The 17,147-nt window shown below is 40.5% G+C and overlaps 1 protein-coding gene and 1 long non-coding RNA gene across 3 annotated transcripts in view; one reads left to right on the plus strand and one right to left on the minus strand.

Moving 5' to 3' along the window:
• EDRF1 (erythroid differentiation regulatory factor 1) overlaps positions 1–10,511 on the minus strand; it is a 47,976-nt gene extending 37,465 nt beyond the window's left edge. Inside the window, exons 1-8 of one of the 2 annotated variants that reach the window (XM_055245728.2) lie at positions 9,842–10,511; positions 8,349–8,557; positions 6,620–6,686; positions 5,818–5,943; positions 4,315–4,439; positions 3,919–4,075; positions 652–753; positions 276–397 (exon numbers count right to left, since the gene is read on the minus strand). In XM_055245728.2, coding sequence (XP_055101703.1) covers positions 276–397; positions 652–753; positions 3,919–4,075; positions 4,315–4,439; positions 5,818–5,943; positions 6,620–6,686; positions 8,349–8,557; positions 9,842–9,949 — 1,016 coding nt within the window. In that variant the 5' untranslated portion in view covers positions 9,950–10,511. The remainder of the gene's footprint in view (positions 1–275; positions 398–651; positions 754–3,918; positions 4,076–4,314; positions 4,440–5,817; positions 5,944–6,619; positions 6,687–8,348; positions 8,558–9,841) is intronic. The other variant, XM_055245738.2, reaches the window with a different exon arrangement.
• Positions 1–17,147, plus strand: part of LOC129464622 (uncharacterized) — a 52,053-nt gene that overhangs the window by 25,463 nt on the left and 9,443 nt on the right. Inside the window, exon 4 of the long non-coding RNA XR_010115469.1 lies at positions 12,327–12,465. This is a non-coding gene — a long non-coding RNA (uncharacterized lncRNA). The remainder of the gene's footprint in view (positions 1–12,326; positions 12,466–17,147) is intronic.

The following is a 17,147-nucleotide window of genomic DNA, read 5'->3' on the forward strand; positions in this document are numbered from 1 at the left end:
GCCTTTCAGCATCTGCTGACAGTAGCTCCTTCCTTAATGTGGCCATTTCAACTGGCAGGGGAAGGAGGGAGGTGAAAAAACCTAGAGAAAGAGGAAGATGCCCAAATAGATGGAACACTGATTCTTTCTTTTTTGAGAAGAGTCTTGCTCTTTCACCTAGGCTGGAGTGCAGTAGCACGATCTTGGCTCACTGCAACCTCAGTCTGATGGAACACTGATTCTAAAGGAAGAATTTAAATACCATAAGCTTGAGGAGGGGTACGATGTTGGTTTACCTGAGACGTAAGCTGACTGCTGGGTATCTGCCTCCTCCAAATATGGGCATGTTGGAGCCGACCAACATATGGATATCTTCAAATGTCCATAGAATATTCCGAACAAAATCATTTTTAAGACCCTGTGATTTAAAACAGGGAGGATTATAATAAACAGTCAATCTGTAATTTCCCCCCATGATCCATAAAAAGACTAGAAAAAGGAAGAGACAAAGAAGACAAAGTCAGGCCCCAGAGCTAAGATCACAAAGATGCTTAGAAGGCAATTTCAGGATCAAGTGGATTTTTTCCCTATCAATTTCGACTTAAGACTAGTTTTGAAATGACGAAGTAGACTGGGGATTTGCTGTCACCTTGGACACCATGGAAAGCATACCTGACTGTGCTCCCCGTCATTGAATAAAGTAATCAGGTTTTGTTCTTTGGGGGCTGAGGCCACATGCCCCACTATGTATGAGGGTTGAAGAGGCTCACTTCCCTGTGAAAAGTGCAAGGATAAGGAGTGATTCTGCTGTCAACATTTCTTAAAATTGACCCACTTTTGAGAGTATCACCTAAACATTCAAAGCACACACTTCAAATCTACCATTGTGAATTAGGCCAATACAAATAATAACACTCCTCATTGGGTGGCTTGCTTTGGCTAATGATCATAGCTACCATAAGAAGCGAATCACATTTAGATCTTACTCAAGTGAGATAGATTAAAGATTATTCCAAACTTTCAAAGCTTTTCATTTTTCTCTTTTTTGGTGCATCTGATTACCACTGCTCTTTCAGCCTACTCCATCTATATTGAATTTAAAAATTCCTGAGAAACTGGCCAGGCACGATGGCACGTGCTTGTAGTCCAAGCTATCTGGGAGGTCGACAGGGGAGGACTGCTTGAGCCCAGGAGTTCGAATTCAGCCTGGACAACATAGTGAGACTCTGTCTCTTAAAAAAAAGAACCCTAAGAAATCTTACTTAGCCACAGTTTGAGATACTCATTATCTTAACAGTCTCCAGTTTAGCATTTCCTGATGAGTGTTTCACAGAACACTAGTTCCTGGGAAACTGAATGAAAATTTTCCAGAGTCAGGTTTGAAAGATGATGTTTACCATGTACTCACTTCTGTGGAGTAACAATATTTATTGATATTAAAACAATAAATATATAATAAGCAATCCTGCAATAGAAAAATCTACTTTACCTTTGTAAAAACCAATGTTTCCCAAATGTATTTAATCTCAGAACACCTTTTGTTCTTAAGATATTCTCTGGAATACTTTTTTTTTTTTTTTAAGACAGAGTTGCCCAGGCCAGAGTGCAGTGACGCAATCTCAGCTCACTGCAACCTCCGCCTCCCGGGTTCAAGCAATTCTCCTACCTCAGCCTCCCGAGTAGCTGGGATTACAGGCGTGTGCCACCATGTCCGGCTATTTTTTTTTTTTTTTTTAAATAGAGATGGGGTTTTGCCATGTTGGCCAGGCTGGTCTCTAACTCCTGGCCTCAAGTGATCCACCCACCTCGGCCTCCCAAAGTGCTGGGATTACAGGCGTAAGCCACTGCGCCCGGCCTGGAATACATTTTGGAATACACTCGGACCCTTTGACACTGGGTAAACTCAGCCTACCACTCAATTTTCCAATCATTAGGAAAGTAGTACTGCCATTAAGAAATACTACTTTAAGCTTTTAATGTCATTGCCTCAACAGAACCCAAGACAGGCATGCGTGTGTTGCTTATTCCACAAACATCTGTCTTACTTGTCATCTGTGTGTGCCAGTAGGCTTGGCACCTGCCTGGGAAGCGTGTGTGACTACAAGCACAGGTGGCTCTCTAGCACTTCTATTGTGCCTTGTCCTCTCCCTCAGGAGTCCTAAGAGAACTTTAAACTCTTTTTTATTTTATTATTTGTTTATGCAGATAAGTTATCAACTCATGAACCGATTCTCAAAACACAGTTTGCCAGGCAGTTGCTTTAGTAAGAGTATGAGCTCTAGGTTACAATGTTCTCAATAATGTCTGGCTATAAGACCATCCCACAGTCACCTATTTAACCTCTATAACTGCTTAACAAAGGCCTCAAGCCAGCAGTTTTAGTTTTTGGAACAAGAATTTGTGCAGAGATAGCTTGCAAATATAAACAAATCTCTAAAGCTGAAATTTAGGCAATATAAGAAAAGTACTCTGTAAGAGACTCTTACGGCAGGCTAGCTGTGCCTAGGGGTACACCACTACTATGACGATCTGACTGTCAGTAGGGCCTTGCCGTGTGTGGAGTACACGTACACAGTGGAGTACTGCTGGGGGAACAAGCCTCTGCAGGCAGAAAGATCTGGGTTTAAGCCCTAGCCTGAGAGTTCCGCCAGCTGTATGACCATGTGAAACATCTTTTGATGAGCTTTAGTTTACTTATTTGTACAATATGCAGCTCCAAGAATGAAAAAAAAAACTTGTACAAACATACACATCAAAGTACATGGCATAAGAGCTATTCAATAAATGCCAGTTTGCTTCCTCCACACGCAAGCCTACAGATTCCCAAGTCTCCAAGAGTTTTCACGGTAATTCCTAAACAAGGTGAAGACAGGATAACACTGGGAGATGGGTGACATGGGTAATAGGAGGGCAGTATTTGTATTATGTAGTCTTTTCTCCCTTCTGAATCATACAACTTCCCTACTTCTTGGTTGTTACCACTATGTGACTTGCATATTAATTACTTCCTTTTCCTTACGTTTTTCTCACTTTTGAAAAAAATTTAAATTCATTATGGGGTTTTATGAGATGCTTTCTCTATTTTAAACCTACTGAAATCGAGTTAAATGTATCTGCTCCCTGTAATTTGTGAAGATTGAAACAATGTGGTTGAATAGTGCTCAATATGTGGGAACACACAGCAAGAGGGAAGACGTAATTTATCAAGTCACAGATCTTATGATCTATTTATCAATCTATTTTCCTGAAAATAGACATGTCACAATTTATATCTATAGTTTTATTCTTTGATAGATATAGTAAGTACAAAAATAAACAAGCATTAAGAAGAAACAAGGATGTAAGAGATAAAATGGACAACCCGGTCCATTCTCTTTTCTAAAAGTTTTATAACATGAATGTGGACTAAGTTTCAGGAATTTTATCCGGAAAATCTTAAAGGGATATTTTAGGCCTAACAATCTGACTAAAAGTTATGGTAAAAAGGTTAGAACTTAAATTACAAATGGGCCTCTGAGTCTCAATATTTGATAGGAAATGTCTATCAAATATTAACAGGTATTTATAGTTAAAATAGTATTTATAGTTAAAAATAACTAACTATAGTATTTATAGTTAAAATATACTATATCTCTATATAATACTCATAACTTAAAGGAGATAATCAGTATTAATAAACATATCAACTATTATAAAATATTTCGATTTAATAAAAAAAACCTGATCTACCCACTTATAATAGCTCTTATAAATTCTATTGTGAAAAACTAAAAAGTATTTCTCCCATTCCATAAATTGATAGAAGCCTTTTTTCCCCCATTCCATAAGCTGACAGAATATTTCTTAGTCCTGTTCATCTTTTTTTTTTTTTTTAATGAGATGTTAAAAAAGGCTTTGTCTTCCTATGGGAGTTTCTAGAATTAGCATTTAAGTACTAACCTGACTGGAAGCACTGGGATCTTCAGAAACTGAAGAAGGCATTTCGAAGGGAGCGGGCCATGAAGCCCCTTCCGAATCATTTGTCTGATCTGAACTAGACGATTCCTGCTGTTCTGTGGTGGATGAGACAGGCTGAGCGGCTCCATCACCATTGATACTGGCCAAATCAGAAATAAAAAAGGATCTCTGTTACTAAAGTTAACTTTATGCAACAGTCTACCCGTTTATAAAAACTACAATCTGTAATTAAGCATACATCTTGTAAAAAAGAAATATGAAACAAATGTTAACAGTATCACAGGGGCAAAACTTAAATTATTACTTGTATAAGCTTCACACTAAATTTTAGATCAGAATTCCTTTTTTCTAGTTAGAGATAAATAAGTAGCCAAGTACCTGTAATATAAAAACTTGGAAAGAATTGCCTTTTGATACCAGTGCTCTTTGCTCTTTTTCTTTCTCTGCCACTTCTGATCAATTAGTCTTTGATAAAACTCTTTCAACCATGTCCAGTCACCAGTCTGGATAACATGAGATACATATTATTAATACAACACACATAGCCGAAACAATGTTACCTAGTACTAGCTTACAGAAGAGGCTCCTGTTTTTTGAATACAGTTTCATAAACACATACTCATTAAAAACGTATCTTTCTGGGTCAATTCATATCACCTTTGTTTTTTGTTTCCTAAAAGAAACCCGTCTTCCTACTCCTAAGCCAGGCTTGGAGAGGTGAGTCTTCTCTATAACATGTTCCTTAGCAGCTGGAGTAGGTCCCACTTTGCACACTATATTGAAATGATCTGTGTATGTGTTTATAACCCCAGACAACGAACTGCTAAGAAGCAAGGCCTGTCATTTGTTCACTGTCACATCCCAGTGCCTAGGCTCATACTCACATGATGAACTAAATGGTGGTCTTTTCAAAGGAAAAAAACACTTATTTTAAATGTCATTTAAATCGCCATAACTTAATTTTCTTTATCAAAGCACTGTAGTAATATTCTTTAAAGACTGACCATGAACTATTTCTTGCCAGCCCAAGAAAAGTACAGATATAGAGGGTAGTCCTTGAGAAACTGCAACAATGTTATTATGTTTTTCAAAAGTATCCATTCTCAACATGTGGGGAAAAAAGTCCTTACCAACATACAATTTGAGAATCTAGGCTAAAGAGCATCAATTAATTCTAATAACTACAGCCATGTGTCATTTAACAATGGGGATATATTCTGAGAAGCGCATCATTAGGTGGTTTTGTCCTGGTGTGAACATCACAGCGTTACTTATAGAAACCTGGATGGTACAGCGTACTCCGTACCTAGGTCATATGGTATAGCCTATTGCTCCCAGGCTACAAATCTGTACATGTGACTGTACTGAAGTATTTGTGTATCTAAACATTGAAAATACAGTAAAAATACAGTATATTACAATCTTATGGGACCACCGGTTTACGCAGTCCATCGCTGACTGAAACGTCATTATGGGCACATGACTGTATTTATTCATAGGAACAGCTTCTAATATTTTTCACATTTTCCAGTAGCCATGTTTCATGAGAATCTGTTTAAGGGAGACATTAAAGGATTTTTAAAAATATTAAACTAGTCCCTTAAATTTCACAGATTTTTTCACAACTTTCTTCATTGGCTTCATCTTTTTTCTTGTAAGAAAGAATCTGGCTGTGGGAATCAATAAAATAATTTTCTTCACCATTCTCATTCTCTTCTTTTTTCTTCATTCAAGCTTTTCTGTCTTCAGTGAAACTTTCAATTTCTCGATTGTTGAAGTACTCAACTACATTTCCACTTTGGCCATTCTCTGAAACAAAATCCTATTTCTAGTGCTCTTAAGCTGTTAATGTTTTGTTGGATTTTTTCACAAAAGCATTACCTGAGACGACCTCATAAAGAGTTCTTGAATATCTAGCTCATCTAGTAAGAGAGTCCTTCCTATGCGGTGCACTGCCATGCTCACGTGCGACTTGCTGTAGGGAATTTTCAGGAGTTTTTTTATGTTCTTAAAAAAATTAAGAGAAAAAATAGTTTAGAAAGACTGTTTTAGTGTGATTTGGCATCTTTTAAATTTTAGCTTCATTCATTTTAAAGCATAATAAACCTTATTTCCTTAAGGTTATACAAACAGAACTTTAAACAAACAGCTACATGCAAACACAGGGAGGACAGAGCTTTCAAACCAGAATCACGTACACTTTAACAGTCACACTATGTTAGTGACGGTCAAACATTTATTTTTACATGATAGGATTTCTTAAAGTTAAGGATGTATACGTCACACTGTCATGCTGACCCAGGCTTTTAGCATATCAGATCAAAGCCATTAAAGATCAACAGATTTTACTAGAAATATCATTTGTAATTCAACTGGTAACATATACAGAATAATCCCAAACGCTATAATCAGTTTCAATTACTATCATTAAAATATAACCATCAGTATATTATTACCACTGCCAGTGTTTGGGGATTGATTATTCCTTCCTCTTTAAATAAAAATGTGGTAAACAATGATACTTTAATAACAAAAAATATATTCAATAATCAGATAAGTTTTATCTTATTTCATCACTAATTTCTCAAGACTTGCACATTTATATCATGCAAAACACAGGATGATATAGAACACTGATCACAAAACACTCCCAAAATTACATTAAGCGACAAATAACACTTACTTCAGAGTCAGAGACTACATCCACATCATTTCCCACTGAATCAATAAAGTCATATGCCATGCCAAAGCTACCAAAGAGAAAAAAGGACACAGGTTATAAGGTCATGCTCATTATCATGCAAGTAGAGCTTAATAACAATACTGTAGCTCATTGCTTCTAGGATACACATTTTCCACATTTTAACAACTCTGAAACCAGGATGTGTATCACCATCACAGTTGGCAAGTTTTTTCTTCTTAGTGGTACTAAAATAATGGTGTGTCTTAAAGTCAATGGCATCTTAGATTTGATAAAACATGGTAATAATCATTAGAAGCATCCAGTAGGAAATATTTAGAATAAAAACAATTATTTTTTATTTTTGTAATCACAAAACCCAAAGTCTCCAAGGGAAAACAGTCAGTTCAAAACTTTATTCTTTTTAGGTGGAGAGATAAGAAAAAACAGAAACAGAAACATTTATCAAGATTTTACTTTCTGAGATTGTGTTTCTAGTGATATACAATACCTCTTAAAAAATATACGTGAAAAAAATGCACCTGACGCCAATTCAGCCACAAAAAGGAAATTAAAAAAAATGTTAATTGAGCAGCCAACTGATGCCACGTACCACCTGAAGCACATCTATAGTCTACAAGCCTGAAAGGTACCCGACATCACCATATGCCAACTACTAAATGGCAGAGTCAGGACACTTACCAAGGACTGCCTAACGGCAAAGCATGCTTTGTGATTTACTGTATGCTTGAGCCAAATTATTTAGCCCTTCTCAGCTTCCGTTTTCTCAGGTGCAATATAATTAACAGCGCCTATCTCAAAGAGTTGTTGTGAGAATTAAATGAGATAAGCATATGAAATACTTGCCACAGCATTTGTATAGAGTCAATATAATTATTCAAATTTCCTCACAACATTTAATTATGTTGATAAATCATAACTGATTAAGCCATTCTTTGAAAAAATGATATTTGGGTTATTCCCAACTTTTTGCTCCTATAAATGATGCTACAAACAAACAGCATTTTTGCAAATATAACTTTTATTTTCTGAGGCTTTAGGATAATTTCCAAACCACCAGCTCATAAAGTATTAGTGTATTTGTGCCTCTTGCTACAAGTTACATGGAAATATTTTAGATTCAGTTGCTGAGAAGGGGGAAGAAGAAAAGAGAACCCCACACATTAAATGGCCTACAATATGGACATGAATACATTTTTCTCTATAGGACCTCAGGCCACTCTCTCAACTTTGAATACCATCAGTTCTGGTGTCAAAGTCAAGGTGTAGGTCACCCAACATGGTGGGTTTTTAAATCTGGCTTTTCCAGATCAACCTGCCACCATTTAATGAAAAACTCCACAGGAAAGATGAAGCAATGTTCAAGGTTTTCCTCCTCATGCACCAAGCTGATCCTTTGTATTCACATAGTCAAAAGGTATGCAAATTGGCTAAAATAAAAAGGCTGATTGAACTTTGGCAGTCAAAACTCATCTTTGCTAATAACATGATGTAGACTTGAAAGAAGCATATGCAATTGATATTGTATGTACATCTTCACGTTGTAACATCATCTATTATCAGAATAAAAAGCCTTTGAAAATCAAATGTGATCTTTCTCTGAAGAGAAATCTCGACAAGTTAATGGGCATTACAAACTGAATTTAAAAGCAAATAAGAGTTTTAAGTGAGGGTGGAGGGGCAGGTAATAATGCCACTGATTAATATTTACCTTGAAAATGGCTTGCTTTTCTTGCTGTTGCCAAGAATAGTAGTTCCTGCTGGCCCTAGTTTGGCACTCTCTCGTAACCAGTTGGCAGGTGGGAGTTTCAAGTCTGTTTTCTCTTCAAGGCGTGCAAATGCTGTTCGAGGAGGGGCAGAAGAGTATTTCACCACAGCTCGGCTCTTCACTTCATTGCCTCCAAGAAATAAAGCTGATCCCTAATTAACATATTGGGTGAAACTTTAATGAAAATTACTAGGAACGAAAAATCTCACCTTTATAAAAAGAAAACAAGAACCTGTCACACCAGGCTTCACAAGGAATGTATGCCACATTACTAACAGCACTTAACAAATTTGAGCATAAATGGTAACATTTACTTAGTTCTTTTACACCACTTCAAAGAAAAAAGATGAATCAAGGAGTATGATGGTTATGGTTATCAGCTAGAAAATGGACCACCCACTCTACCTTTTAAAATTTATTCATATAAAGTGGAGAAGCAGAAACCAAGGAGACTCAATGGTATCACGTTAACTAAATGCAAACTTTAGTAAAGCCTATTTTCAGTATTAAAGATGTATTTAGATTCTTCTTTTTTTTTTTTGAGATGTAGTCTCGCTTTGTTGCCCAGGCTGGAGTGCAGTGGAGCAATCATGGCTCACTGCAACCTCGGCTTCTGGGGTTCAAGCCATTCTCCTGCCTCAGCCTCCCTAGTAGATGGAATTACAGGCGTGCACTACCACGTCCGGCTAATTTTTGTATTCGTAGTAGAGACGGGGTTTTGCCATGTTGGCCAGGTTGGTCTCGAACTTCCCGACCTCAGGTGATCCACCCACCTCGGCCTCCCAAAGTGCTAGGATTACAGGCGTGAGCCACCGCGCCCGGCCAAAGATGTATTTTAATTTTAATAACACATCATTCATAAAATAGTCTGGTAGAACATTTGGGCTTTCTGTTTTAATGCAAATATTTAGTAATGGATGCATCGGTTCATGCATGCATGCATGATTCAAATACTCTTGAGTCTCTAACTTCATAGCAAGGCATTGGGGGTTCGTTCCTCACAGCCTGCACTTGCACACTCCCAAAGCAAGTTCGGTGTCTGGGTTCAATATTCTAACCTTTCACGCAGTCCCTTTTCTGCATGGCAAACATTTTACAACTTTTGTGAATTAGTTCGGTCTCATTCTCGGCGAGTCACTACCTGGCACCGTTTCTTCACTCCTGCTGTGCACAACTGTGCCACGTTTTGGAACGACATATTTACATGTACCCTCCTTGAGAGCAGAGATCGTATCTAACTCACCTGTCAGCTACTAGAACCGCTTTTAATACGAATACCTGCCGAATGGAACATGGACTTCCATTCGCTGTTTTGGGGGTGTCAGGGAAACATGGAGAAGCCTCCAGAATCTGCCGGGAACCGTGGCATCCCTCCCCGGTGGAGCGGGTCCTCGGCTCCCGCATCCCTGGCAGGTCCCCCTCCGCGGAGGACTCACCGGTGCAGAAGATTCCTCGGATTCTCCCTGGGACAGGAGGCTGAGCCCTCCTCGAGCGGCGGCCCCGGCCGGCGGACCCTCGGCTCCGGCCTCCTTGGCATCCCCCATCACTTCGATCCAGGGCAGGCGATACGAAGGAGGAGCGGAGGAGCAGCAACAGCAACCCGGGCCCAAAACAGGGCAAGCGCCAGAGACGCTCCGCGGACCGCACTTCCGGTCTTTGCCAGGAAGAAGTAGCTGTGACTCGCTATTAAATCTCGCGATCTTTGTCCCATAGGCCCGGCCCCGCCTCCCGCTGCGAGTGCCACCTTCGCGGCCAGGGCGGGAATTGTAGTGCGCCTGCGCTCGTCGGAACCTCTTCGGGAGACTACTTCTCGCGGTATCTGACTCCTAGGCTCCGCCCTCTGCACGCCGCTCACAGTATCTGACGTTCAGGCTCCGCCTCCTGCATGTCTTTGTAGGCAAACAGTTCTGGGGGTCGTCCGAGCCTGCAGGTAGTCTCCGCGTGGGAGGGGAGGTGCAGCCGTCAGCGCTACTGGCGGCTCCCGTTACGTGAATTAGTGAGAGGTTAGCACTTCTTCCCTAGGCTTCAGTGTCACCTCTTTTCACACGGGCACCCCGAGGGCCCGGACTGAAAAGGCTAGCCAGCCATCTCAAGACTGGGCGCTCCTGCCCGCCTCTTAGTGCCCATGTGGCCCCATCCTGGGTGTGGGAGCGGCGGGGCTTCCGGGGAGGGCGCTGGGACGCGCGAAGGAGGCCCTCCCCGTTTAGGGAATGGGTGGCTTTCGGAGGCTCCTGGGGGCCCAGCATGCCCGCTGCTCGCGGGGCGTCCCAGGTGGTGCAGGACCCGTGAGACGCTGCACCTGGGGCCTCGTAACGCCTAGGTTTCCATTCGGGCGCTCTGGACGGGCCTGAGACTCGGCATTTCTCACAGGCTCCCAGGAAACGATGCCAGCGCTTTGAGTAGCGAGGAGGTGGAGAAATAGCCCGGGCCGTTTGCGAGCTTTGAAGGTCCAGGCTCTCTTTCCCACTCCTCAATATCATCTCAAACTGTCAAACGCAGCCACATCCGTTATACAATACATGTTTTGTAGTAAGTGTTTAGTTGTGCCGTAAGATACAGAAAGTGTTTTTTAAAATTAACTTGGCTCTTGCAGTTTGGCTGTCTCAATTTGTAGTTCACGTTTGGCTCTGATAACTCACTGTCCTGTCTGTTTTCAGGAATGCTCCTGATGAGCAAGCATTCAACTCACAAACTGCTTTCAAATGTAACAAAACAATTTTATGAATTAAATTTAACAGGCCGGGCGCGGTGGCTCACACCTGTAATCCCTGCACTTTGGGAGGCCGAGGTGGGCAGATCGCCCGAGGTCAGGAGGTCGAGACCAGCCTGACCAACAGGGTGAAACCCCATCTCTACTAAAAATACAAAAATTAGCCAGGTGTGGTGGTGGGCGCCTGTAATCCCAGCTACTAGAGAGGCTGAGGCAGGAGAATCGCTTGAACCTGGGAGGCAGAGGTTGCAGTGAGCTGTGATGGCAACACTGCACTCCAGCCTGGGCGATAGTGAGACTCTGTCTTAAAAAAATAATAATGAATTAAATTAAACAGTGAATTTGATATAATAGTGTATTTTGTAGACATTTACTTCAACATGTATTGATTTTGTTTTTTATCATTTTGTTTGAATGTTGCAGCCAATAATTCTTTTTTGGTTTTTGCAAGTTATGCATTGTTTTTTATGGTGAAAAGTTGAACATAATATCTAACACTAGGAGGAGGATAGTCAAATCTAGTTTTGGTACATAATAAACCCTGTGCAACCATAAGCTTGTTTTTCAAGAATATTTAAGACCATTTAAATTGCATATCATATAATGTTAAGTGATAAGTGAAATTTTACAAAGCCAATGTGCGGCCTAGCGCAGTGGCTCACGCCTGTAATCCCAGCACTTTGGCAGGCCGAGGCGGGTGGATCACGAGGTCAGGAGATCACGAGCAGGAGATGGCTAACACGGTGAAACCCGGTCTCTACTAAAAATTCAAAAACAAAATTAGCCGGGTGTGGTGGCGGGCACCTGTAGTCCCAGCTACTCGGGAGCCTGAGGCGAGAGAATGGCATGAACCCAGGAGGCGGAGCTGGCAGTGAGCCGACATCGAGCCACTGCACTCCAGCCTGGGCAACAGAGCGAGACTCCGTCTCAAAAAAAAAAAGCCAATGTGCAATATGATCTTAATTTTAAAAACGTCTCCATCTCTGTCTCTGTGTCCACAAAAACAGATCTCTGAGCCGTAAAATGAAGTGATTTAAAATTTATTCTTTAATATTTTCTTTTCCTATTTTTATTTCTGATTATTATAATATGTAATTTTGTTAAGCTTTTACACACATACATAATTCAGCTTGTGATAATCTTTAAATTCAGTTGTTTTATTGTGTAATTCTATCTTTGTAAGAAAGAAATAGCAGTGATTCTTTTCTCAGGATTCAAATATTTGGCATGCGTCTTGACAAGTGAGTGCCTAGACACATGTTGATGATGCTTAGTGGGAAAATGTGCTGGAAATAGCTCGTGAAAAGACAAAGAATGAAACAGAACCAGGAAGTCAGCACAGAAAAAGAGGTTGGTAGCACACAGAGGATAATGGGAGCTCTGAGGGTGACCAGGGACCTTGGGACTGACTGTGGAGGAAAGCCTGAGTCGGGGCTGGGTCTCCAGCAGCCACACACAGGACCAGGATTACAGTACTATAATTTAGTTAGTAAAGGAGCATGATCCCTGGGGGCTGGAGCAATTGGGCACATCTGGGTTACATAAAATTTGTATATGCCTCTTGCTCTAAGGGCTTATTAATTTTTTCTTTTTCCCTAGTCAAACACTTTTACATGCTGCTGGAGCTCATAGTGGTCAGGAAAAATTTTAAAAATAAGTGGGAAAAAAAACCCACTTTTACATGGTGTAGTGTTTTTTAAAAAGTTATTGTCACTGTTTTTAATATAGGAGGTTGAAATATTTTGTGGGAAAACATGGAGGATAAGTCATTACTCATAGAATTTCAAGTTTTCAGACACGAATTGATTTTCATTTTTATATTGTACCAGTGTCTACCTGTTTCCTCCATCTCTGTCCTCCTGCCCCAGGGCCCCACTTGGGATGTACCCCATCATCCGTGGCCTGCTCTGCCTTGTCTGTGTAGTTATCCTGGCTCTTGTAACTACCCATGGCTCTCACGTGTTTACGTGCCTCTTCAGTGCCTGATGCTCTAGCTATTAAGAGTTTCTTGAATGAATGAGCAGCGTGCTTGTCTGCTGCTCCAGCTACTTGTTCCATAGCTCCACGTTTCCTGGTACTTTCCTCTGCCTAAAATACCTTTTCCTTCCTCACCTGACTTCTCTCCTGACACCTCTGCCTCCTTACCCCTCAGGGTTCCTTCCTTTGTTCCAGTTGCTTGTATTGCTTTATCCTGCACTTGTCACATTATAGAAAAATTACCTGTTTGTATCTGCCTCCCTCCCCGACTGTGAGCTCCTCAAAGGCTGGTGTCCCGTCTGATCACTGACACCAGGCACAGCACCAGCGACAGAACTGTTTCAGCCCTTAGGCAACGGAGGGGAAATGACTGGGGTTGACAGGCTTTAAAAATGCTTATCAAAATGTTTGAGACATAAAAACAATGTTGTTGGCTCCAAAATATTTTTTTAATCTGCAAAATCAAAGCTAAAAATGTTTGATGAAGTAGCTCCAAAATACTGCAATGTCAATGTCATTAATTATTAAAGTTAGTATTGACATTCAGTTTGTTCCATTCTATAACAATTTGTAGATTAGACTTTCTCAGTTAGCAAAAATCCTCCCAGCATGCAGTGATTTCTGAGAAATCTCAGTCATTTGTAAATTCATGTAGTTACTTGTATAGTCTCCAAAACTTTTACAGCAAGACAATTGTAAGTAAGGCAAATGTGGTTGGGGCTCCTGCCAAAAGTACAAGTGCCCAGGGTACTCATGGTTCTTATCTAGCCCCACTGGCAGAGCATGACAAACTTGAAAACCTTCTAAACACCGGGACCATTTGGGGAATATGCTTTTCAGTTTGCCCTGGGCCCTTCCACAACCTAATGTCTTACCCCTAACCAGCCTCATTTGTTTACTTTCTGGACCTTAGAAGGTTCTGAATTTCTGGCTCCTGATCCTGGACTTTTAGAGCTGAAAGAAAGATTTGAGGTTGTCTGAGCCAATCTCTTGCTGCAGAGCAGTGCAGTCCAGAAAGGAGAATAGGATCGACTTGTTGAACATCATACAAAGTTAGGACTAGTACCCAGCTCTCCTACTTACTTAGCTTTCTAAAAAGTCAAACAGTAGACATAGGCCAGTGGAATTTGAAGTTATCTCATAATCACCTGAGGAACTTGTTAAGCAAACAGATCCTCCAGCCACCTCCAGAATCTAGTATCTCTGGGGTAGTGCTGATTAGTCTACATTTTTAGTGCAATTGTTAAGTTTCTGACAACCTTGCCCTGTAGACTACACCTTTGGACAGTGGTCTCCAAAGACAGTCCCCTGAGGTGCAGGAAGACTAACTTTCTTTTTTAATATGAAAAGTAAGGGCAAAATTAAGCTTTACTAATATGTAATATACAGATTGACACAGGTGCCCTTCCTTGGGCCATGGTGAGCTAGTCAGATAAGATTGGGTTCTGCTGACAAAACAAATGATCCTGAAGTGTCAGTGGCTCACAACTGGGTTAGCCAGAGAACAGGATGCAAAGTTAAATTTGAATTTCAGATAAACAGTAAAAAAATTTTTAGGATGAGAATGTCCCAAATATTTAGCGTATGTCCCATCTGATGAAGCAGCCTCAATCTGGAGCATTGCCATTTGCAGTAGCAGAGAGACAAAAAGAGATTGGTGCATTGCAGACTAGCTCCAAAAGCTTTTGGCCAGAAGTGGCAAACATCACTGCCATTCACCGTTTTTTGGCCAAATAAATCACATAGCCAAACTAGGCATACATGCAGCAGGGGAGACTGGACCCTAAGGAGGGATGTTGGTTATCTGTGACCATTATGCAGTCTACCACTGGCATATATGGTGGCTTGGATAGGCTGTTGGATGCCATTCACAAGGCTAAATTTGGTGAAAAAACAAGGCCTTTTGCAGAATCTTTTCAGAGTTTTGTGATGAGGGATGTCTTCGTCTGTTTTGCATCATGATAACAGAATACCTAAGACTGGGTAATTTATTTTTAAAAAAGGTTGATTTAGTTCATGGTTCTGCAGGCTGGGAAGTTCAAGCACATGGCTCTAGCTTCTGGTGAGAGGTTTCAGGCTGCATCATAATATGGCAGAGAAGATCAATGGGTAAATGGACACGTGAAGAGAGGCAAAACCAGGTGGGCGTTCTGACTTGATAATAACCCACTCTTGCAGGAACTAACCAATTCCTGAGAGAACTAATCCAGTCTTGCCAGAGCAAGAACTCACTGCCATGAGAACAGCACCAAGCCACCCAAGAGGACAGAGCCCTCATGACCTGAACTCCTCCCATTAGGCCCCAACCCCCAACACTACCACAATGAGATCACATTTCAACATGAGTTTGGTGGGGACGTATATATATCCAGACCACAGCAAGGAGTGACCTTGAAAATCTTGTACCACACAGAGATCACAAATCATCAGTGGTAAAGCATTCAAAAGAACTGTCAAGCTTGAAAATGGGTTACTATATTTTCTTTTATAAGGAGTATTCTACATTTTCTCATCTGTGATGACATGTAGCTGTCATTAGGATGATACCCAGGAGAAAGTTTCACAAAAACAAACAGACTCAATCTGTTTCTTCAAAACAAAGGTGATGTTTTAACGAGTGGGAAAGTATTTGTTTGTTTGTTTGTTTTTTTTTTTTTTTTGAGACAGAGTTTTGCTCTTGTTGCCCAGGCTGGAGTGCAGTGGCGCTATCTCGGCTCACTGCAACCCCTACCTCCTGGGTTCAAGCAATTCTGCTGCCTCAGCCTCCTGAGTAGCTGGGATTGCAGGTGCCTGCCACCACGCCTGGCTAATTTTTTATATTTTTAGTAGAGACGGGGTTTCACCGTGTTGGCCAGGCTGGTCTCGAACTCCTGACCTCAGGTGATCTACCCACCTCAGCCTCCCAAAGTGCTGGGATTACAGGCATGAGCCACCACGCCCGGCCATTATTTGGTTTTCAAAAGAATCTTATGGAGAGCATTTTTGAAAGTAGATGTTTGGAAATCTTTCCAACATTATGTGATTTTTGTCTCTAAAAATGATGTATATTGCTTATAAAAACTCATATCTGCACACTTATCTTAGAAACTGAAATTCCTAACCTCTTTTAGAAATCTTCCAAATGGAGAGGTTGAGTTTTAAATATATTGAGGAATTCTAAGGAGGACAGTGGCACAGTTCTGGCTTACTTAAGGCGTGCGAAGGGAAGAGAGCCAGCAGAGCTCGTCCAGAGGCAGCAAGCCTCGTGCTCCTCAGCCACACCGTCAGGGGGTTCGAAAAATCTGTCCACACTTAATTGTTTTCTTTGATACTAGTTGCCCTACCCAGAACGCCCAGACTGATCTCTTTATCAGCCGCCAACTGATTTGTTTACCCCAAAAATATGCCTGCAAGATTCACGATTCCCAGGCTGCCAGCAGGTTTTTCTCTCTCCTATCTGTTACACATCCTGTTCTTAATTTTGTTCCATGACAACAGTCTATTGACCTTTCTTCTTGTACAAGTAAACAAATTGCATATAAAACAACTAACTAAAAATCTCTGAGTTATTCCTTGATAGTGTTTAATTGGTTTGTTAAGAAAAAGACTGATGGACTTCAAAGAAGATGGAAATTTAACTAATTAAATTTCAGTTAAAACCTGTGCATGATTTTTGCATACAACTGAAATGAGCAGTTTGATTTAGTAAACCCTGAGACCGTGTAATTTTTTCAAGTAGGCTTGCTTATCTTTTGAGATATTTTAAGTGATGACAGCCATTAAAACCACATTTTAAAATAAACTTGACTTGGAAGGAGACCTCAAACTGTTATGCCACAAAGTTTTCAACAAAGATGCTCAAAAATAAAAGAAGCCTTTTCAGCCATTTTGCTCTTTTAAAAACTATTAATGAAAATAGAACTAATTTGCACTCAATAAATTAAAATGTTACATTGTTTTCTACTTGTTTAATTTCAATGTATTAGTGACAGTATATCATTTACAAATAAATATATATTGGGGGGTTGCATGTTCAGAATTTTTTAAAAATATTTTTAGAGAGTGCCCAGGCTGGA

The sequence above is a fragment of the Symphalangus syndactylus genome, chromosome 2 (genome assembly GCF_028878055.3).
Source record: "Symphalangus syndactylus isolate Jambi chromosome 2, NHGRI_mSymSyn1-v2.1_pri, whole genome shotgun sequence".
Classification (NCBI taxonomy): Eukaryota; Metazoa; Chordata; class Mammalia; order Primates; family Hylobatidae; genus Symphalangus; species Symphalangus syndactylus.